The sequence below is a fragment of the Hemitrygon akajei genome, chromosome 6 (assembly GCF_048418815.1).
Source record: "Hemitrygon akajei chromosome 6, sHemAka1.3, whole genome shotgun sequence".
NCBI classification, from domain to species: domain Eukaryota; kingdom Metazoa; phylum Chordata; class Chondrichthyes; order Myliobatiformes; family Dasyatidae; genus Hemitrygon; species Hemitrygon akajei.
The window spans coordinates 151,871,186-151,895,322 of NC_133129.1; the positions used below are offsets into that span (position 1 = coordinate 151,871,186).

At 39.2% G+C, this 24,137-nt stretch overlaps 1 protein-coding gene across 3 annotated transcripts in view; it reads right to left on the bottom strand.

The window, feature by feature from the left end:
- The window catches only part of sbf2 (SET binding factor 2), a 521,046-nt gene that overhangs the window by 117,415 nt on the left and 379,494 nt on the right, over positions 1-24,137 (bottom strand). For all 3 annotated transcript variants that reach the window (XM_073049581.1, XM_073049580.1, XM_073049579.1), the window contains 2 exons: positions 8,524-8,694; positions 4,822-5,084 (listed from right to left, as the gene is read on the bottom strand). In XM_073049581.1, the coding sequence (XP_072905682.1) occupies positions 4,822-5,084; positions 8,524-8,694 (434 nt within the window). The remainder of the gene's footprint in view (positions 1-4,821; positions 5,085-8,523; positions 8,695-24,137) is intronic.

The following is a 24,137-nucleotide window of genomic DNA, read 5'->3' on the forward strand; positions in this document are numbered from 1 at the left end:
AAAAAGAATTGGTCCCAACATAGAACACTATTAGTCACCGGCAGCCAGACAGAAAAGGCTCCCTTTATTCACACTCTTTGTCTGCTGCCAATCATGGGCTTGTAGCTTGTGAAGCAGCCTCACGTGTGGCATGTTGTCAAAGGCTTTCTGAAAATCCAAGTACACAACATCAACCAATTCTCCTTTATTTAATATTATTTCTTCAAAGAATTCCAACAGATTTGTCAGGCAAGATTTTCCCTTGAGGAAACCATGCTGACTACGGCCTATTTTATCATGTGCCTCTAAGTACCCTGAGACCCCATACTTAATAATCAACATTTTCCAAACCACTGAGGTCAATCCAACAGATCTTTAGTTTCCTTTCTTTTGCCGCTCTCCCTTCTTGAAGAGTGGAATGACATTTGCAGTTTTCCTGTCTTCCAGAACCATTCCAGAATCTAGTGATTCTTTAAAGATCATTACTAATGCCTCCAAGATCAGCTTAGCCACCTCTTTCAGAACTGTAGGGTGTACACCATCTGGTCCAGGTGACTTATCTACCTTCGGACCTTTCAGTTTCCCCAAGAACCTTCTGTCTAATTATGGTAACTTCACATGACTTCATGCCCCCTGACACCCTGAACTTCTACCATACTGCTAGTTTCTTCCACAGTGAAGATGATGCAAAATACTTCTTCAGTTCATCCACTTTTTCCTTGTCCCCCAGTACTACCTGTCCAGCATCATTTTCCAGCAGTCTGATATCCACTGTCACCTCTCTTTTAAACTTTATCTATCTGAAGAACTTTTGGTATCCTCTTTAATATTATTGGTTAGCTTGCTTTCGTATTCCATCTTTACTTTAATGACTTTTTAAGTTGCCTTCCGATGGTTTTAAAAGTTTCCCAATCCTCTAACTTCCCACTAATCTTTGCTCTATTATATGCCTTCTCTTTGGCTCTTATGTTGGCTTCGACTTCTCGTTAGCCACGATTGTGTCATCGTTCCTTTAGAATATTTCCTCCTCTTTGGGATGTATATATCCTGTACCTTCTGAATTGCTTCCAGAAATTCCAGCCATTGCTGCTCTGCCATCTTCCCTGCCAGTGTTCTTTTCCAATCAACTCTGGCCAACTCCTTTCTCCTGCCTTGGTAATTCCCTTTACTCCCTGTAATACTGATACATCTAACTTTAGCTTCTCCTTCTCAAATTTCAGGGTGAATTCAACCAGACTATGATCACTTTCATAGTTAAAAGAAGGGTTCTTTTACCTTAAGGTCTCTAATCAATTCTGGTTCATTGCACAATACCCAATTCTGAATAGCTGATCCTCTACTGGGCTCAACCATGAGCTGCTCTATAAAGGCACTCTAGAAACTCCCCCTGAAGGTTCTGCCCTTTAACTTAGCAGCTAACTCCCTGAACTCCCTTTGCAGAACCTTGTCACTTGTCCTATCCATGTCATTGGTATCTATGTGACCATGATTTCTGACTCCCATTTAAGAATGTTGAGGACTCTATTTGAGATATCCCAGGCCCTAGCACTGGGAGGCATCATACCACCCAGGAATCTTGTTCTCACCTACAGAACCTCCTGTTCATTCCCTTGACACAGTGTGTCTCTTCTTCCCCTTCTGAGTCACAGAGCCAGAATCAGTGCCAGAGGCCTGACCACTATGACTTTACTCTGTTAGGTCATTCCACCAGCCACCCCCACCACAGTATCCAAAGTGATATACCTGTTGTTGTGGGGGATGGTTACAGGGGTTACTCTGCACTAGCTCTTTAACCCCCTTCCCCTCTCTGACAGTCACCCAGTTTCCTGTGTCCTGCACCTTCGGTATAACTACCTACCATCTCATCAGCCTCCTGAATAATTCGGAGTTCATGCAGTCCAGCTCCAACACCCTAATGCGGTTTATTAGAAGCTACAGCTGGATGCACTTCTCACAGTTGCAGTGGTCAGGAATACTGGAGATCTCCTTGCCTTCTCACATCCTACAAGAGGAACATTGCACTATTGTGCCTGTCATCTCTACCTAGCTGAACAGATGCACAAGTATTAATTTTCTGGGAAAAAGGAACATTGCCCATCAATCTACGCTGCACATTGTAATAAGAATACAATGCTGAAGTACACATGTCTCACTAAAGCCCACTCTACTTTCCTGCCAGTTTCCATTGTTATTCTAATTGTCAAATGTTGAAATAGCTATTGATGCCAGCTTTTAATATACTGAGCAACTGAATACGAATACATTCTACAAAAAGAAACGGCTCATGATCTGATATTAATGGTTATTCTTGAGCCCTGATGAAATGAGCCCCATTCTAGACTTCTCAGGGTGTAGAAGAGTGTTTTAGTCTATCCCTCAAAGAGTCTTGAAGATCTCAATGCAATCACTTCACCTTTCTTCATCGAAGTGATTATAATTCAGCATTTTAGGATACAATCTGGGAAATCTGCAATGCACTGAGTCTGAAGCATGTATATTGTTCCTTTGGTTTGGAGATCAAAATCTCACAAAGTTTTCCACAAGAGGACTCACCGAAGTCTTCCACACTTAAGTTTCCCATAGTTTCAAAACAGCTTCTCATCATTTAAAAAATGTTCTATTTTTCAACAAATAAAATATGATTACATTATGTTTTAAAATATGATACTCTACATATCATCTTCATGCTTACTGAGCTAATTGATCTACTTCAGTTGCAGACTGAATACTCACAGATCACTTTTTCATCTGGCTCTGAGCCATCAGCAATAAATTATCAGCATTTCAAACTATAAAATAATGCTGACAGTAATGAGAACATCACCTGAGTGTAATTATCATACCCCCTACCATATGACTATTTCTTCAAGTTTCAAATTAAAATATTTCTTACTGAACATGTTCTAGTTTTGTGCTATCATGAAATGACTAATGGATTTCAAAACACCAATTTGAAAACTCAGTTTTTGAAAACATACAAATGATTTTATTTGAATACGTTTCTTATTAATTGTTTACTTGGACATGCTATCCTAGAGGTCTTTAAATAAAAGGAAAATATTTCAGATTTTGCTACTTTTAATAAAATAATGTTGTCAATGCAATGACTTTTATACTTAATACATAAATGTATAGTTTACAAATTTGCTACATATACATGCATTTGCTACAACAGCATGGTAATTTTATCGATTCCTGATAATAATCCGGTTTCTGTAATGCATTTGTTTATTATAGAGGATGTACAAGGTTGATATGAATATTGTTTAGTTGAACGGTAATGAAATAACTGCCGGAACATCTTGATGATTTGCAAACCTTTCAGCAGTGTTTCCAGAAGCAGCGATAAATTCCATTCCTAGCATTGTAAAAAGACCAAAAAGTTGACGTGACCAACCTCTGACCTTGAAAAACTTCAAGTTCAGTCAGATTATGTGCAACATTCCAATTTAATCTTGTTCACGTACTGAATGCCAAGAAAAACATGCTACATAATGTAGCGGAAAAAAATATCTGTGAACAACCACTTCTCTTCCTTTCTCAGGAAGGTGAGATGTTGGAGACAAGATGGCCCAGTGAGTTTCACATTTAACCTTCAACTTTGGGAAATAGTTCAATCCAACTAACGTTGCACAACACAAAGACTCTGCAGATAATTTTGAAGAAATGCCAACTTATTCCAACTTCCACTTTTTTGGCAAAAAGTTAACTTAATAAAAAGTATTAAGGTAAGCACAAGATATTATATTTACAAATAGATGTGCAAATAGGTAAATATGAGAGCTGATTTCAGTTTAGAAACCTTAGTCACAAGAATTTGGGGAAAAATCAGATTTGTTGAAGAGGAGAGATAGAAATGCTTTTCATGTTAAAGAGAATCAGCTTGTAGTTTTAAGAGACTGGTAAGCAACAACTTAGAATAGTATGATACATAAACAGCAAATATTTATTACTGTATAAATCTAAAACATACTTTTGCAGAATCAGTAGCTGTTTTAAGACTAGATACAAGTCTTCAATCCATGAGATTTTCAAAGTATAATTGAAAATGAAACTGTTTAATTCTGAAACTAACATTCAAAGTAGAGACTTAAAGATTTTGGATAGTAAGAAAATCAAGGGCTATGGACATAGTGCCAAAAAGTGTAGCTGAGACAAAATATGAGCCACAATCTTAATGAGGATGGCCTTCTCCTACTTCTAATTCTGATGATCTTACGGTCAAAAGCTCTTTATATTGATGCACTTCTTCTGGGCCTTATGGGTCAATATCTATCACGCTTATTATATACAGTATGCTACATACATGTTTCCATTTTCTGCAAACTTCTAACTAACCTGTAACATGCCAAAGTCTCCCTCCTAGCTGCTTCCATCTTCATATGTTACTGTCTCTCAATTCCATCCCTCTGGCTCCCATATATGCTCATCTTCTTTGACCTATATACTGACCATTGTATCATCACTTCTCCTCCCCTTTATACTGGCTAGCTTTCCTCTCCACTTTTAATCCTGACCCAGAGTTTCAACTCGACACATCAACAATTTCTTTCCCCTCTCCACAGATGATGCTTGCCCCACTGAGTTCCTCCAACAGATCATCTTCTGTGCCAGATCCCAGCTCCTGCAGTTTCATGTGTCTCCTGAGTTAGGCAAAATGAATAGCTTGGTAAAAACAGTGTTTTGCTATACTGACCAAATATAATCTACTTCAGGCAACCAGAGAGGAAATACATTTTCCAAGATTTTTATTTTAAACCACTATCATTAACTGCTCTTCAAAATTTTCAGAATTCTTATACTAAACTATGCAAAATGTATGAAACATGACTTTATACAAACCTGTTAGTGACAAAGCTATTACTCCCACTCTCCCAATCTCCTGTTGTAGCATTTCGAAGCAACTTATTTTTGCTTGTGTCCAAAGGAACCAGCAAGTATACCATGAGTTGGGAATAATGAATGGCTTGGCTAAACACAGTGTTTTCTTCTCCTTTTTCCAGCTCCTGCTGTTTCTCTTTGTGTAGCGTTGGCCATAACCGCAACTGCTCTGCTGCAATGTCCATGACTGTTTTCTCTTGCTCTGTTGGTACTGGATCTTTATCCTAAAATAAACAAAATGGAGATCCACATCTGGATGTAAAACTCTTCCAGGTTTTATACCTGTATGTATGTCTTTTGCAAAAGCTAAAGCACATGGATGAGCTACAGATAGACAACAGATTGACTAGAGTGTTATAAGGCCATAAAATATCGAAGGGAAGGATAGGTTGAAGCACACCAGAGATAGCAACAAAATAAGAAATATGTATGTGGAATATATTTCTCAATATATAGTACTGTACAAAATTCTTAGACACGTATATATAGCTAGGTTGCCTAAGATTTTTGCACTGTACTGTATTTGTCAACATGAAATGGAGAGTGCATTTGTAAATCTGGCAGAAGCAAAGGATGTTGGAAATAGCGAAGGTGGAGCACCGCGGGAGGGTTGTGGGACAGTTGGCAGAGGAGGAGTGCTAGGTGTGGGGAGTGGCGTATGTGTAGACACACCCAGCCCTGAGAACAAGCAAAGTCATTTAATTCCAAACAAATGGTTTTTTGATCATTACAGTATGTTTCTCTAGTGCTTCCCACTCCCTTCCCCTTTTCCCAACCATGATTTCCCTCTCCTTGCCCCCTTCCCACCCTCAGTCCACAAGAGACCTATATCAGAATTAGGTTTATCATCACTCACATATGTCACGAAATGTGATTTTTTTCTTGTGGCAGCAGTACAGTGCAATACATTAAATTACAGGCACCCTAGCTATATATATGTGCCTAAGACTTTTGCACAGTACTGTATATTCATCTTTTTTTCAAAAAATCCTTCTCAGGATAATCAAGTTATCATAGTGAAATACCTTTGCCTTATTTAACTTCCAACAAACCAAACTATTCTACTGCATGTTACAGAAAGGTGACATACTAGTGCACATTAGAAGCCATTAAAACACTTAGGTTCCAATGATATCCTTAAATTTAAACATCTGAACCTCAAATGTGATACTGCTCATAATCAATGTTTTATGTAAACTAAAACTCAAAAGCGATTTGACTGATGCATAATGCAAGAGAAAAAGCATGTGGAAAGACAAAGATCAATTTAAATCACTTGCCTGTATCCAAAGTCATGTAAAACTTTGAGTTAGATAATAGTAAATAATTAACAGTTTCTATTCTGCATAAGCTCATGATCACAGTGTGACCAATGCATGCTACTTAGAGACAAACTCAGTCACACTCCTTTGTGTTGTATGGGGCTACCATTGTGCTAAATGGGGTAGATTTGAGAATAGATTTGGCAGCTCGTAATTGGGGATTCTTGAGCTTATGTGGATAACCAGCAACAGCAGAAATGTACATCATGATAATCTCTAATGTCATAGCCCACTCAAACATTTACAATAAAGCCAGGAGACCAGCCTTGTTCAATGAAGAGTGTAGAGGGACATGCTAGAAAGCAGCACAAGGTAAAAAGAAAATTGCCAATATGGTGAAATTGCACCACAGCACCATTTGCGTGCTAAACAAAAACAGCATGCTATAAACATATCTAAGCAATTCCACAACCAATGGATCAGATCAAAGCTCTACAGTCTTACCACATCTAGTCACAGATAATTAAACAATTAAAAGGAGCAGGTGGCTCCAAGAACAGCCCCATCCTCAACGATGCAAGGTTCATCATTTGAGTGCTAAAAAACAAGGCAAAAAAATCACAACCAATTTCAGCCAGAACTGCAGAATAGGTGATCCATCTTGACTGCATTCTACAGTCGCCACTATCACAAAACCCTATGTCCAGCCCATTCTAAACACTCCATGTAAAATCAAGAAGTGCCTGAGCATTCTGGAGAGAGCAAAGGCAAGCAGAACCAAAAACATCTGGGGAATACGGAAAACCTACAATCAAGGATTCGCTTGTCAAACTGTTCTGGTATAGTTACATCTGCCTGATAATGTTGAAAATTGCACCGTTATAACCTGCTCACAAGAAAAACCTGGATAATTGCCACCCAACTCGTTAAACCTTAATTTACCTAAAATTATGGTAGTGATATTGATAACACCAGCAATAACTCATGAATAATGTGATGAGTATGCGTATTCAGTTTCATTTTTGCTTGGACCACTTGGCTTCAGACCTCATTATATTGTCAATCCAAATGTGGACCAGAGTTGAATACCAGAACTGAGACAAAGGTACCATTTAACTCAATGTGGAATTCAGCTGTTCTATTTTCCCTGAAGCCAATAGGTGTCAAGGAAAGAACAAACACCAACAGTTTGCAGTGACAAAAGATGGTTGCTTTTGTTGGTGGTCAATCAACCCCGCCTCAGACTGTCAATGTTAAAGTTTCTCAAGCTTAAATCCTAGGTCCAACCATTGTCAGGGCTTTATCAATAACTTTCCATCTATCATTTGATCACAATATTTTCAATATTTTGTTTAGTGGCAACACATAAAATGAAGCAGTATCATCTACATTGCAGAAATACCTGGCCTATGTTCAAGTAAGGATTTATAAGTGGCAAGTAACGTTTGAGCCACAAAAGTGACATTCAATGACCATTGTCTATAAACTTCTAATCACCTACTCATGAAAGGGTAAAAGAACAGATCAAAACCTGGGTATTCTTTAGTTACTTGCCTTCAATCATAGAAAGGCTTCTTCCACTGAATATTAAACCATTAACAATGCTGCAACTTCTATAAATGCATACAATAAATTGTATAATTTCATCAAGTACAGTCACCCTATGATCTCAACAACCATGAAGAACAAGAACAACAATTTTGTGGAGGAAATCTTCTCTTTCATGTCATCCACAATCCTGGACACATTCTGATATTCTGATTCATAGAACCAAATAATTCCTAAAGAAAGCCCATCAAACAAAGGTGAATTTGGATGAAGAAAAATTCCTATTACTGCTCACACAAGGTCAATTGGCAATGAATGAACATTTACTTACGCTCAAAAAATAAAAATGATTGATGGACAGAATGGGAAGAAATATTTAAGAAATGCAAATCTGTTTTTCATTTCCAGAGGGAAAAAAAACACTTTTATTTCCTTTAATCTTAACGTATTGTTATTTTCACTGATAGCCGGCTGGTGGTGTAGTGCATCAGCACCGAACTTCGAGGCAAATTGTCCTGGGTTCGAATTCGGCCACTCCTTGCATGCTAGGTTAAGTGTCAAGCTAGCAACTCAGCCTCATAAAAAACAGACAAATGTTAAAGAAACAGCAAGAAGAAATATGCTGCCTGATGTGCCACTGATATTGTAAAACAATGATTAGGAAAATATTTGTTAAAAAAAATTGAAGTTTAAGAGTAAATGGGCTGGATTAGTAATAGTCTGGAAAAATAGTGAAAAGAATTTCAGTAGAGTAGTATTCTATTTTTTAAGCAAGATCTTTTTTTCTATTGCTTCTGGTTTATAAATTAATTCTGTAATGCATAAACCAAAGGTGAGAAATATCTGTAATTACCTTTTGCTTGAAATTGGATACAAAATTTTCATTTCTAGAGGTGAGGTAGAGTGCTCGAATCTGATTCTGCACATCATTGTAGAATGTAGCTTCCCAAAACTGTTGGTTAGCCCAGATATGATGGTCTTGGACACATGTGTAGGCAAATTGGTTGACACCGGTTGCTAATTTCTGAAATAACCATAAAAAACGTTTAAATATTTACATTACATTTATCAAGCATCAGTATAAGAGTTGTTCTTATATTACTGATATTCACAATATAGTTAAGCGGGTGTCATCATCTCAGTTAAATCAATAACTATTCTATTTTGTTTCTGCATCGATGTTTAAATTACAAGTCAAAATGGAAAGAACATGGCTGTTATGTTCCGAAATATCTGCTTTTGATTGCTGGTGTATTTTTGCCACAACATCCCAAAATGACCAAGAGGACCTAAATGTACTACATATGTTTATTTTAGACTACTATTTATAAATTCTAAATTTTTGAATATGTGCTTCAGTAGTTTGACTTTCTCTGCTCAGTTATTGGTTAAACCATAACTACAATGATCAAGATCTCTTTAAATTAAGATAAAACATACCATTGAAGATCTGATTTCTTATGTAATTAACAAATAACACATGAAAACAAATGGATGTTATAAATAATATAGATATAAAAAGCAGAACCAAAATTTGCACTCTTCCATTAGAGGGCAGCAGATTTCCACACCATGTTGGAATTCAATCCTTCCATAATTAAAATATGCAACCATCCAAATAACAACTCCAAACTTTTTATATTTTTCTTTGTGGTAAATTCATGTATCTGACATTAAACATAATACTGATAAGAATAAAACATAAACATCCTCACATATTGAGTATATAATCTAAAATAACAAATTAGGACAAAAAAACCCCACAGATATTAGAGCATATAATGGTCCCTTTCAATTTTAAAATGTCATTTGATCTGTGACAGTTTGTTATGTTAATTATAAACACACATGACCAATTATTTTAACTGAACTCTTAAATGATGCAAAATCAACATTTTTATCATTTAAGATAAAATTATAGAGAAAACACCTGGTGGATCAAAGGCTTAGCCCAGTTTCATTGCTGATCTAGTCACTTATCATTTAAGCTGAAATTTGCACAATATTTCTTATTCAAATTCATTCCATTGATAATACAGAAATATAGTTTGGCATAACACCAGCATAAAACTACTTACAAGTGAAGATCTGGAAGGAAACAAAATACACTACTCTAATTCTGTGCTTGGCCAAGACCTTCCAGGAAATTCCAATGGTGTTTCAAAAACTACTGGGTCAATAGGTGGTGCTAAAATCCTTGCCGGTGTAGTTTACAGGAAAACTGATTGTCTTAGTGGTGTTGGGGTGGAATTAAGTTTTGCATTTAAAAAAAAGATAAACTGGGTGACTTGCAGCAGAAGTTAAATGAAACAGACCATATGTAAGTGTATTTAATCAGTACTGAAAGAGTTAAAATATCTTCAGTCATAGCAAATCAAAATTATCCTCTGGGCTGAAATTCCAATGCAACCAAAATGCCTGTTTGTTCGTTATGTGCCGTGTTAAAAAGCCTGTGCTGCAAGTAAAACAGCTAAAAATGTTAGCACTCAGAAAATGTGACTATGATATATTCCAGACACAATGTGAAGGTACTAGAATGTACTGCCAGTCAAGTTTATGTAGAGTGCTGGGCTACTAACCAGCTATTCCAATGTAACGCTATAACTATTACAAGCAACATCATAACCTTAACATGCATTAGAAATTATTTAAAAAACTGTTCTTTACTTATATGACTGATTCTATATGAGGCTATCAATAGTAATGAACTGGAAAAAGACAGTTTAATTTCTAATTATCAGCATCATAACAACATCAAGACTTCTTCCTTTTCAAGTAAAGTTGTGCTCCTCATTAGATACAAAAATTAATAATACAACTACGTTAGTTCTACCCTGCTGAATGACAATTCATTACAACATTCCAACTCATTAAGGCATCTCGCCTATGATGCTTAAAAAATACAATTTTCTTGGGCTTCATGTTTACTAGGATCCTGGCATCCCACAGTAATAAACGGGGCAGTATTGGCAGGCTGCTGTAAGGTGTGAGCCATAGCACTAATTCTGGCTGGCACATCATTACTGAGGAGTGGGTAATAGTCCCTGGGCTGAGAAGAGCTGTTTCACCAAAGACAGAGAAAGACAGCAACTTGCATTACATTCAAGAGAAGATGATCAAACAAACCACAGGATCGAGGGGTGAGGGCAGGAACTTGGTCCAGGTTCAGCCTGTAGCAGTGGAGAGAGCAGTTCACATTAACTTTGTGGCACAGACTCTCTCTCTCTCTATGTAATGCCCTCATACCTGGGAATATACCCTGACTGTTAAGTGAGATGCCATTATTATAAGTGGTATGTTTGTGCACTGCGTTGTCTATAATTTCCATTCATACTACAGCCAGTTTTCCTGCAAAAGATTGTTTAATATAAAATAAAAGATTCATCACATACAACCTACAGATTTCTTCTTTTATTAGCCTTTACTACCAAAACAAAACACCCCCGGAATACAGATCACACTTCACAGAAAATTAACAATAAAGGAGGCGATTCAGCCCATCAAGTCCATACTGATTGAAAAAGTACTTCCCACTGTCAGGCACCTGATCCGTAGTTTTACAAGCCACAAGTGCTCAAATAAATATCCAGGCAGCTGTTTAATCTGTTCAAGGTTTCTACCCTTAACACTTCCAGGCTAAAAATTTTAAACCCTAATCATTCTCTAAGTGATGTGCCTCAGGGATCTGTTCTGGAACCCCTACTCTTCGTTATTTTTATCAATGACCTGGATGAGGAAGTGGAGGGATGGGTTAGTAAATTTGCTGATGACACAAAGATTGGAGGTGTTGTGGATAGTGTGGAGGGCTGTCAGAGGTTATGGTGGGACATTGATAGGATGCAAAACTGGGCTGAGAAATGGTAGATAGCATTCAACCTAGATAAGTGTGAGGTGGTTCATTTTGGCAGGTCAAATATGATGGCAGAATATAGTATTAATGGTCAGACTCTTGGCAGTGTGCAAGATCAGAGGCATCTTGGGGTCCAAGTCCATTGGACACTCAAAGCTGCTGCGCAGGTTGACTCTGTGGTTAAGAAAACATACGGTGCATTGGTCTTCATCAATCGTGGGATTGAGTTTAGGAGCCAAGCGATAATGTTGCAGCTATATAAGACCCTGGTCAGACCAAACTTGGAGTCCTATACTCAGTTCTCGTCGCCTCACCACAGGCAGGATGTGGGAACCTTAGAAAGGGTGCAGAGGAGATTTACAAGGATGTTGCCTGGATTGGGGAGCATCCCTTATGAGAATAGGTTGAGTGAACTCGGCCTTTTTTCTTGGAGCAATGGAGGGTGAGAGGTGACCTGATAGAGGTGTATAAGATGATGAGAGGCATTGATCGTGTGGATAGTCAGAGGCTTTTTCCCAGGGCTGACACGAGGAAATCTGCAGATGCTGGAAATTCAAACAACACACACAAAATGCTGGTGGAACACAGTAGGCCAGGCAGCATCTATAGGAAGAAGCACTGTCGACGTTTCGGGCCGAGACCCTTCGTCAGGACTAACTGAAAGAAGAGATACTAAGAGATTTGAAAGTAGTGGGGGGGAGGGGGAAATACGAAATGATAGGAGAAGACCGGAGGGGGTGGGATGAAGCTAAAAGCTGGAAAGGTGATTGGCGAAAGTGATACAGAGCTGGAGAAGGGAAAGGATCATGGGACGGGAGGCCTCAGGAGAAAGAAAGGGGGAGTGGGGGAGCACCAGAGGGAGATGGGGAACAGGCAAACAACTAAATATGTCAGGGATGGGGTAAGAAGGGGAGGAGGGGCATTAACGGAAGTTAGAGAAGCCAATGTTCATGCCATCAGGTTGGAGGCTACCCAGCCAGTATATAAGGTGTTGTTCCTCCAACCTGAGTGTGGATTCATCTTGATGTCAACATCTTGATGCCCGAAACGTCCACAATGCTTCTTCCTATAGATACTGCCTGGCCTACTGTGTTCCACCAGCATGTTGTGTGTGTTCTTCCCAGGGCTGAAATGGTTAGCACAAGCGGGCACAGTTTTAAGGTGCTTGGAAGTAGGTACAGAGATGTCAGGGGTAAGTTTATTTTATGCAGAGAGTGGTGAGTGCGTGGAATGGGCTGTCAGCAACGGTAGTGGATGCGGTTACGATAGGGCCTTTTAAGAGACTCCTAGACAGGTACATGGAACTTAGAAAAATAGAGGGCTATGGGTAACCCTAGGTAATTTCTAATGTAAGGACATGTTCGGCACTTACACTGTGCTGTAGGTTTTCTATGTTTCTAAGTGAAGATTTTTTTTTACCATCCTTTGTTTAAAACAGAGGGGGCTGAGGGAAGTTCTAAGTAAGATGGATAAAATGTATTGAGTGCCTCGATAGTATAAATATTTTCTTTAGCTATGTAAAAGTAATTAGCTAAACATTAGCTAATTAAATTAATTAATTCATCACTCAGCCCCGTTTTAAACATCCACAGCCGATTTGAACTTTCCTTAGAATGAGATTCTTCAGTCTTGACAACATTCTCATAAATAAGTTTAGTGCAATTTCCAGCACAATCACTTCCTTCTGCAATTCAAGGAGCAGAAATGTATACAATGCTGAAAATAGAGCTGCAGGAGCATTCCTATCATAACTTCCTTGCTCTAATATTCGTACCACAGCTTAAGGAAGAAAGCTCCATCTGCTTTGTTTTAAATTCCCTTCTGCTTTACTGTTGCCTTGGAGAATTCATTCAAAGTTCCTTATTTTCTTCCATAATTTCCACATAATGTATATTCCCTTATTAGCCATAGCTCCCCTTTACTTGAAGATCTATTAAACAGAAACCCTTCAATCTTTAGCTTCACAATTTATTAATTTGAATTTGTGCCCTGTGATTCACATTACAAGCTGAAAAATATATTACAGTATAATCCTGGTCTTATTAAACATTCAACTAGTAATACTGTAAAATGTTTGCCACTTCATTCCAATGTATGCACATTCTATATATTACTTTTGGCATAAAACAGTCTCACAAATGCATAGTGCTTCTCAGCACTTTTCAAGTCGCAAAACTCTGCCCAAGCAATTACATTCTAAGTGACCTCAGATTCTGCATATTGCAGCATTGGGGCTTTAAAGACAGTCCATTTTGGACATGCTGAAACTAATTGTTACGATGGTAGTCTAGAACTAAATTATCTTTATTCTGTAAAAATCAACTAGCTACCCACAATCTGCAGATTAGCATGACCCAGATGCAGCCAAATTTGAGATGAGCTGGAGGTCAGATGCTGACACATTTGACCTTCCGCTCAACTGCTGGACTTACCAGTAAGTTCAGCAGCAGGGCAGACACATACAGGAATGGGGGTGCACAGGAAGCACAACAGGTTTTAATTTTAATGGATGCCAGCTGTCCTGAATTGGGGCAGAATGCTTCAGATTGATATTTACATTAAGAACTGAAGACTAGCTCTGGTTTACAACCAGAAGCTAAATAAAGAATATCAGTTGGAAGTTCATGAGGCCCTCCATTGGTTGGGGTTGACATGGGATGTTGCATCCCAGGTGTCTACACTACACAAGCCAGGGCAGTACAATATGGAGAGCAAGCTGCTGCCCTTGCAGGAGGCTCCCCCTCTGCACAAAGCTAATGCATCCACAGGAGCAACAGAGACTAATACAGATCAACACCAGCAATGTTGCAGGAGTTGCCAGTCAGCATTTAATTTAACGTAGGACTGTTTTGAGACTCTAGATCCAGATTTTCCCTCTGGATTTACCCCCGAAACCTTTCCCATATATGGGTATAGCTTCAAGATAGCTGAGTTTTGAGATCAGCAAAGTTTTAAGGCACCAGTAACCCACCTCTGTCCTTTCTCTTGTCAGTAGAAATAGTTCCACCAGGCTTAGTAGCTAGGACCAATGTGAAGGCCTGGATATCAGAGGCAATTTGAAACGCACACCATTGGGAGCATTTAATAAGTAGTGGGAGTTTATTCCCCCAACCACCTTAAGGCTATATTAGCCTTTAGGAACCATGGAAGTTTAACTTATTCAAAAAAAAGACTGTTTTTAGAAGTGTCTTTAGAAGTGTCAGCTACAATGTTTAGAAAGCTGAGCCTGGGAAAAAAAACAAGACACCCCCTGGCCTTAAGGCAGTTAATATCCATCACACCCTCCTCTTGCTAAGCGAAGATTTCTATCCCAGCTTCTTCCTACGGATATCAGTTTCAAGATCAGACTCCTGCCAAAAGTCCTCTTGCGAGCAGACAATTACTCTATCAGCTGTTCCAGTAGGTTACCAGTGCTAGAAGAGGTCACCTCAACAGACACTCAAGTACTCATTGAGTACTTCCCAATGCAGGTGTTTATGTGTGACCCTCTCTTTAGAATATTCAATTCCTTAATCACAAATGAGCCAATATCTCAAAGGAATGTTCCTATTATAATTTTCTATAATTATGCAAAAACGATGCCCATGTTTTAAGTCCATATTAGTTCATCTTTAAGATTTTCTTCCTCACAAATAGATTTTGCTATTTCCTTGATGAAAGCTTGGATCACTGTCTTTGTCACCATTAATTCATCTAGTCAGCTGACAATGTCTTTCACTAGGCTGAAGATAGTTCATTTCTTTCAAAGAGTTGTTCACATTGCTTTCAATGTGATGTATGACTTATTCAGATTTTCTGAAATGAGTCCTGTAAACAAGTTACTGCTTGTGTATTGCTGTCTTCTCTTGCTTAAGGATTAGTAATCTCACAATTTAGGTACAGAAAATTATATTCATCGATTACATGGTTCACAATATATCAGAGGTTCCCAGCCTTTGTTATGCCATGGCCTAATACCATTATGTAAGAGATCAGTGGACCCCAGATATACATAGCGAAACATTTATAAAAGTAACCTGCCTCTATATGTGTAATGAGGTAAGAAGAGTACAGTTCTCCTGTTGAGGACTCTGTCTGTATTTTTAATGCTGAACTTTTAATTCTGGGTGACTAGAAAAATAACTCAGAACATAGGGATTGGCTATGTCCCTCCTACAGGAGTGAAGACCCATTGATATGCTGTAAGTTAGCATTCTGATACCTTTCATACATCTAAACAAGTTTTTTCCCATTCTAATGGTTCTGGACTCTGGGTATAATTGTCCAGGCCTTCCTCTTTTCTCTGTTCAGAATTGGACCTAACTGAGAAGAATTGACACATCTCTCAAATTTTCCCAGAAAACGTTAATTGAGCAAGGGCTACCCAGTATGTTCTGTCAGTCCATGAAATTTAGCCAACCAAATACAAAAACTGTTTTTTTACTATTAAGTATAATACAAATAGCAGTATTTGTAAGCCTAGTTGTCCTACTTTTGCATTGTAAGAGTACAACATATGAAATATGTATGCCTATATTAAGTGAATAGCAAACACATTCAAACAGTTCTATCTTGTGACAATATAATGCTTTATAATCCTTGGAGGTCCTAAGATTACATCGCCATTTCCAAAAAAAATCCCAACAAAATAGGTTAAAAAGTTATCAAGAGTATAGCATTCCTCAAGAGGACCTCATTTCTCTTGTAAGTTTTTTACCAGTGTATAATATAACACACAAGACATACTAAGACTGGTTGATTTGAATGTAAAAATCAAAGGTGCAAACTATAATTATATAATACCATCATTTTGTCATTAGAAATGGGGATGGTGCCGGAGGATTGGCGTATTGCTCATGTGGTTCCATTGTTTAAAAAGGGTTCTAAGAGTAAACCTAGCAATTATAGGCCTGTCAGTTTGACGTCAGTGGTGGGTACATTAATGGAAAGTATTCTTAGAGATGGTATATATAATTATCTGGATAGACAGGGTCTGATTAGGACAGTCAACATGGATTTTTGCGTGGAAGGTCATGTTTGACAAATCTTATTGAATTTTTTGAAGAGGTTACGAGGAAAGTTGACGAGGTTAAAGCAGTGGATGTTGTCTATATGTACTTCAGTAAGGCCTTTGACAAGGTTCCGCACGGAAGGTTAGTTAGGAAGGTTCAATCATTAGGTATTAATATTGAAGTAGTAAAATGGATTCAACGGTGGCTAGATGGGAGATGCCAGAGAGTAGTGGTGGATAACTGTTTGTCAGGTTGGAGGCTGGTGACTAGTGGTGTGCCTCGGGGATCTGTACTGGGTCCACTGTTGTTTGTCATATACATTAATGATCTGGATGATGGGGTGGTAAATTGCATTAGTAAGTATGCATATGATACTAAGGTAGGTGGCATTGTGGATTATGAAGTAGGTTTTCAAAGTTTGCAGAGAGATTTAGTCCAGTTAGAAGAGAGGGCTGAACGATGGCAGATGGAGTTTAATGCTGATAAGTGTGAGGTGCTACATTTTGGTAGGAATAATCCAAATAGGACATACATGGTAAATAGTAGGGCACTGAGGAATGCAGTAGAACAGAGTGATCCAGCAATAAAGGTGCATAGTTCCCTGAAGGTGGAATCTCATGTGGATAGGGTGGTAAAGAAAGCTTTTGGTATGTTGGCCTTTATAAGTCAGAGCATTGAGTATAGGAGTTGGGATGTAATGTTAAAATTGTACAAGGTATTGGTAAGGCCGAATTTGGAGTATTGTGTACTGTTCTGGTCACCGAATTATAGGAAAGATGTCAACAAAATAGAGAGAGTACAGAGAAGATTTACTAGAATGTTACCTGGGTTTCAGCACCTAAGTTACAGGGAAAGGTTGAACAAGTTAGGTCTTTATTCTTTGGAGCGTAGAAGGTTGAAGGGGGACCTGATAGAGGTATTTAAAATTATGAGGGGGATAGATAGAGTTGATGTGGATAGGTTTTTTCCATTGAGAGTAGGGAAGATTCAAACAAGAGGACATGAGTTGAGAGTTAGGGGGCAAAAGTTTAAGGGTAACACGAGGGGAAATTTCTTTACTCAGAGAGTGGTAGCTGTGTGGAATGAGCATCCAGTAGAAGTGGTAGAGGCAGGTTCGGTATTGTCATTTAAAGTAAAATTGGATAGGTATATGGACAGGAAAGGAATAGAGGGTTATGGGCTGAGTGCGGGTCAGTGGGACTAAGGTGAGAGTAAGCGTTTGGCACGGACTAGAAGGGCCGAGATGGCCTGTTTCCGTGCTGTAATTGTTATATGGTTATATGGGTAACAGTGAACAACTCATATACAAGTACATTATATAAAGTTTTAAGAATGATATCATATCAAAAGTTACCTATGTTAGAAAGTAAATGTGAAATATCTAAATTGGTTAGTGAAAAATTGGATGAGGCTAAAGATGGCGCCAGAGATGTCTCTCTTTCCCTTTTCAGGGTGGCTGGGGTTTGATTGGTATCTTTGATCTAAGGCAGCACTCAAAAACTGCGGTTCTGCATGACAGCGTGTTCCGGGTCTTGGAGCTCGCTGATTGGCCGAGTTTTAGTATGTCCAGATTTGGCCTGAAGTCAGGTGACTTTGGGGCCTGCGTGGTCCTTTGGACATGAATTCTTGCTGGTGTCATGCACTGAAATACAGTGGGAACTGGAACATTGAAGACAGTTAGGGCTCTGCACTTGGTAACTGATTTGTTGATTATTGAAGAGGGAACTCAAAATAAAAACACAACACTTCAGACTGACTGTAACATCGAAATAGCAACTGTTGTCTCCCCTATCGCTGTGGAAGGAGCAATATCGGTCTCTCCCTCGTTGGTGAGAGAGACAGCCTGTGGGATGTTGAAATGTTGGAGTGAACAGTTAGTTTTTGATGGACTGTAGACCATGACCTCTCTTAGGGGGCTTTGCTGTTGCTTGCATGGTGAGTGTTGCTTTATGCTAGAATAATTTGGGGTGGGGGGAGGGTTGATGCTGGTTGCACCATGGGAGGAGGGCAGGGCATTTTGGAGCTCTTACACCTTTTTGCTGTCATTCAATCTTTGCGGAAGTTTCTTCTGTTTTGAGGTTATCTGCAGAGAGTAAGAATTTCACATTGTGTATTGTATACATTCTCTGATATTAAAAGAAACTATTGAAATAATGTCTGCCAACTCGACATCTTTCTGTGAGATTGTGTCATTAGACTAATTGTTCGCAACAGACACATCTCGAGCCCCCTCAAGATGAGGTGAGAAACACTGATAACCGTTTGCAACGTTAATGATCAGGACTAGGAAAGAAGAGGAGTAATGATAACATGATTAGGGCAGTCCCTGCTCTTCACACTTCCAGGGTCGGGGACAAAGCAGAGTAATAGGTAAAAGACAAGTACAAGGCAAGGGATAGCAAAGCAGTCATAAGAGAGATAACCCATTGTAGTGCAGGTCAGGTACTGGAGTTCATGAAGTCTTAGAAGTGAAACCGTTATAAAAAAAGTAGAAGTCACCACACTTTAGTCTTTGCAGGCTTCAATGTTTCAACAGAAGGAACACTATAGAAACAATAATTCCAATGGCAAGGGTATGGTCTATTGGAAAACTTGCAAAGAAAAAACATCAGCCCAATTTAAAGTAGTGCCAATGCACCTATAAACTGTATTCACTGCTGCGGAAGTTAAAAGTTGCAACAGCTGGAAAGGTTTTAGCTGTTGTTTCAGTTAGAGCATTAAGCCAGTCAGGGGCTTGGTATGGGTCTGCAAAGGAAACTTGTGAAAGAAAGTGCCCCGCTTGTCTGATTGTGTCCATCCAGTTACTCTCGTAGTGTATTGAGAAATATTCCCTTTTTTTTTGTCAGTTGATGATAACACCATGTGACTGAATACACAGCAATAATTGAAAGCTTGTCTGTCTATGTAACATAGTCGATTTGGGGAGTAATGTTATCAATGTAACCCCAAGATTTTAGTATTATCATAACACAAGAAAGTCTGCTGATGCTGGAAACTCAAAGCATCACACACAAAATGCAGGCAGCATCTATGGAAATGAATAAACAGTGGACGTTTCAGGCCAAGACTCTTCTTTCAGGACTCTGCAATTGGTCTTTAAGAGTAAAATCTATTTTAAACTTATTTACCCAATTTTTCAACTTGTAGTTAAACTCTATTCGAAATATAGTCCAATTCATAAGGACACCAACAGTTTGGAACTAACTTTTGTTGTAAGATATTATTTGTACCACAGCACAAACTATTCACAACTGTTTGATTCAGGGAGAATAGGAAATCTGGGTAGATAGAATAGTCCATAAGGACTAAAATCTCTAGAAAGTTTATTGGACTTTATCAATTTCAGTTGGCCACCGAGGAAAACATTTTCTTTTTATCTTGCCTTCTGCTTCAATGCATATTTCCATCTTATCTTCGCATGCAAAAAACCAGATCAAGTCAACCATTTAAAACGTAATGCAGTAATGCAGAAAATTGTCATGTTACCTTAACACTTAACAACAGAGTGCAATAGTGGCCATAATTGGAGAAATGGAAACATCAAAATTGTTTGGAGTAAGTACGTTCATATATTTGGTGGCCATAAGGGGAAAGTGTTCTAAGATATCTATCTATCTAATGAAGAAGAGCCTTCATTACAAAATAAAATGGTTTTTCACAACGATCTAGTCTAAAAGGTTCAATATCATATTCCCATGAGTGGGACCATTCAATGATACTTTCCTTTAAGCGTAGGGGGATCCATCTCAAGGGATTCCTCTATTAGTTTACCTTCAATATCTGGGGTAGAAGCTTTCAGTTTTGTTAGGGTTTCATTAATCTTTTCTGCAAGTAATTCTTTGCCTTCCCATGTATCTAAGATCATTTCCTCTGCATTGCAGTTAAGAGTGAATGTTTAAGTGAATGAGAATACCGGTAATCACTTTGCCAGAGCAAGAATTAGGAGTTCCAGTGTATTAGTTCACATATGACCAAAGGGTAAGGGCCATTTAATGATACTTAAATTAAAATCATCATTGCTCGCATAGATTCTTAATCTAAAATTCACTGAGGTTTAAGTTTAGGGACGTCTGAGCCAGATGAGATAATTTTCATAGTAAACTTGACTTTGCTTGCTATGAGTACAAATATTACAAGTATAACATTTCTCCCTGGAGTTTGAGTGTTACTCTGAAAATAACTTTGCATTTTGGATGTATTATTCCTGGGCAATGTATCCATGAGATCATCCTCAAGCAAATAGGAATTTTACATTTCTTTTTAGACCTAAACATATATATTTTTTTCTTTTCAATACACCTCACTCCACTTCCCGACAGGATATAGTGGTTTTGTGGTGGATCCATGTCTAATAGACAATAGTCAATAGGTGCAGAAGTAGACCATTCGGCCCTTCGAGCCTGCACCGCCATTCTGAGATCATGGCTGATCATCTACTATCAATACCCGGTCCCTGCCTTGTCCCCATATCCCTTGATTCCCCTATCCATAAGATACCTATCTAGCTCCTTCTTGAAAGCATCCAGAGAATTGGCCTCCACTGCCTTCTGAGGCAGTGCATTCCACACCCCCACAACTCTCTGGGAGAAGAAGTTTTTCCTTAACTCTGTCCTAAATGACCTACCCCTTATTCTTAAACCATGCCCTCTGGTACTGGACTCTCCCAGCATCTGGAACATATTTCCTGCTTCTATCTTGTCCAATCTCTTAATAATCTTATATGTTGCAATCAGATCCCCTCTCAATCTCCTTAATTCCAGCGTGTACAAGCCCAGTCTCTCTAACCTCTCTGCATAAGACAGTCCTGACATCCCAGGAATTAACCTTGTGAATCTATGCTGCACTTCCTCTATAGCCAGGATGTCCTTCCTTAACCCTGGAGACCAAAACTGTACACAGTACTCCAGGTGTGGTCTCACCAGGGCCCTGTACAAATGCAAAAGGATTTCCTTGCTCTTGTACTCAATTCCCTTTGTAATAAAGGCCAACATTCCATTAGCCTTCTTCACTGCCTGCTGCACTTGCTCATTCACCTTCAGTGACTGATGAACAAGGACTCCTAGATCTCTTTGTATTTCTCCCTTACCTAACTCTACACCGTTCAGATAATAATCTGCCTTCCTGTTCTTACTCCCAAAGTGGATAACCTCACACTTATTCACATTAAACGTCATCTGCCAAGTATCTGCCCACTCACCCAGCCTATCCAAATCACCTTGAATTCTCCTAACATCCTCATCACATGTCACACTGCCACCCAGCTTAGTATCATCAGCAAACTTGCTGATGTTATTCTCAATGCCTTCATCTAAATCGTTGATGTAAATCATAAACAGCTGTGGTCCCAATACCGAGCCCTGTGGCACCCCACTAGTCACCACCTGCCATTCCGAGAAACACCCATTCACCGCTACCCTTTGCTTTCTATCTGCCAACCAGTTTTCTATCCATGTCAATATCTTCCCCCCAATGCCATGAGCTCTGATTTTACCCACCAATCTCCTATGTGGGACCTTATCAAATACCTTCTGAAAATCGAGGTACACTACATCCACTGGATCTCCCTTGTCTAACTTCCTGGTTACATCCTCGAAAAACTCCAATAGATTAGTCAAGCATGATTTGCCCTTGGTAAATCCATGCTGGCTCGGCCCAATCCTATCGTTGCTATCTAGATAAGCCACTATTTCATCTTTAATAATGGACTCTAGCATCTTCCCCACTACTGATGTTAGGCTGACAGGACGATAGTTCTCTGTTTTCTCCCTCCCTCCTGTAAGGCTTCCACTCATATTGGGGTGATAACATCAAACCTGCCCCAGCAGAATTTATCTATGGAGATAGCTTTACTTACTCTCGTTTATATCTACAGGAAACGGTGTCGCAGAAAAGCAGCATCCATCATTAGGGACCCCCCCACCACCCAGGTCATGCTCTCTACTCGCTGTTGTCATTAGGAAGAAGATACAGGAGCCTTACGACTCATATCATCAGGCTCAGGAACAGTTACTACTCCTCAACCATTGAATTAACGGGGCTAACTTCACTCAGCTTCGCCTGCCCAATCACTGAACTGTTCCCTCAAACTATGCACTCCCTTTCAAGGACTCTTCATCTCATGTTCTTGATAGTTATTGCTTGTTTACTTGCTTATTTATTTATTTATTCTTCTCATTTATATTTGCACAATTTGTTGTCTTTTGCATGTTGATTGTTTATCCGCCCTTTTGGTGTGGTCTTTCATTGAGTTTATTATGGTTCTTGGAGTATGCCCACAAGAAAACAAAACTCAGGGTTGTATATGGTGATGTATATAAGACAGAAGTGGTTTGCCAATGGAGTGCTAGTGCCCCACCCACCCTACCTGCCTTCACTGTTGGTGATGAAAAGCTGTCAGTAGTGCAATCTTTCAAATATCTGGGGAGCATTCTCTCTGAGGATAGCGGCATTGACAACGACATCCAGAGCCGCATTAAACAGGCATCAGCTGCCTTTGGGAGACTTCGGCGTAGAGACTTTCAGAACAGGAGCCTTCGTCCCTCCACAAAGGTCACTGTATACCAAGTGGTCTGTGTCAGCACCCTCCTTTATAGCTGTGAAGCTTGGGTAACCTACAGCCGTCATATTAATTCCTTGGAGTGCTTCCACATAAGCTGCCTTCAGCGCATCCTGGGAATTACCTGGCGTGAGCAGGTGCCTCACACTGAAATACTTGTAAGGACCAACTGCAGAAGTATTGAGGCCATGATCACCCAGCGTCAGCTGCAATGGCTGGGGCATGTGATAATGATGCCCCCATGTCCGCTACCCCACAGAGTGTTATACAACCAGCTACATCATGGTCGACACTCAACTGAAGGGCCGAAGAAGCGCTATAAGGATCAGATGAAGAATGCTTTAAGGAAGTGCAAGATCAGACCTGAGGACCTGGAGGATGTTGCTGCTGACCGTAACACTTGGCGACAGCTGTGTAGGGATGAGCCAGGAGAAATGCAGCCATGGTTGCCATCATTACCACCACTACCACATATACATGTCCCACCTGCAATTGAACTTGTGGGTCCAGGATAGGACTGTATAGTCATCAAAGATCTCACCGTTAAAGGAGTGGATGTCATCGGATTCCCATTGACAACCGAAGAAGAAGGTATGTACTTCCATAATAAATTTACTTTGCTCTTTTTTCTGCTATATTATTAACACATTCATAATATCAAGCAGCATTTGCCTGCGCAACTACTATAAAACAGGATGGCAATCATTTTATAATACAAGGTGCCTGAGCACTTGTTGAGCACACTCAGAGTTGGACTACTGCTAAATAATACTTTTGGTATAACATTACAACATTACAACATTGGGCGTCAACTGTGATAGGACTGGGTTTATTGACTACGAAGTACTAAACTCAGATTAAGATCTTAATGCGGGGGGACGTCACGTGATGACGTAGGATCGAGACGTGGAAATCCAGCTCTCTCGTAAAAAATCAGTAAATTAATGTTTAAGTGAAGAAAAGTTAGTAAATACTTTCTAAAAGTTACTTATAAACTACTCAGGATTGTTTCAAACTATGTCTCATAAACAGAAGCAGAAGAAAACTACTACCTTGAAGACAACGCAAGT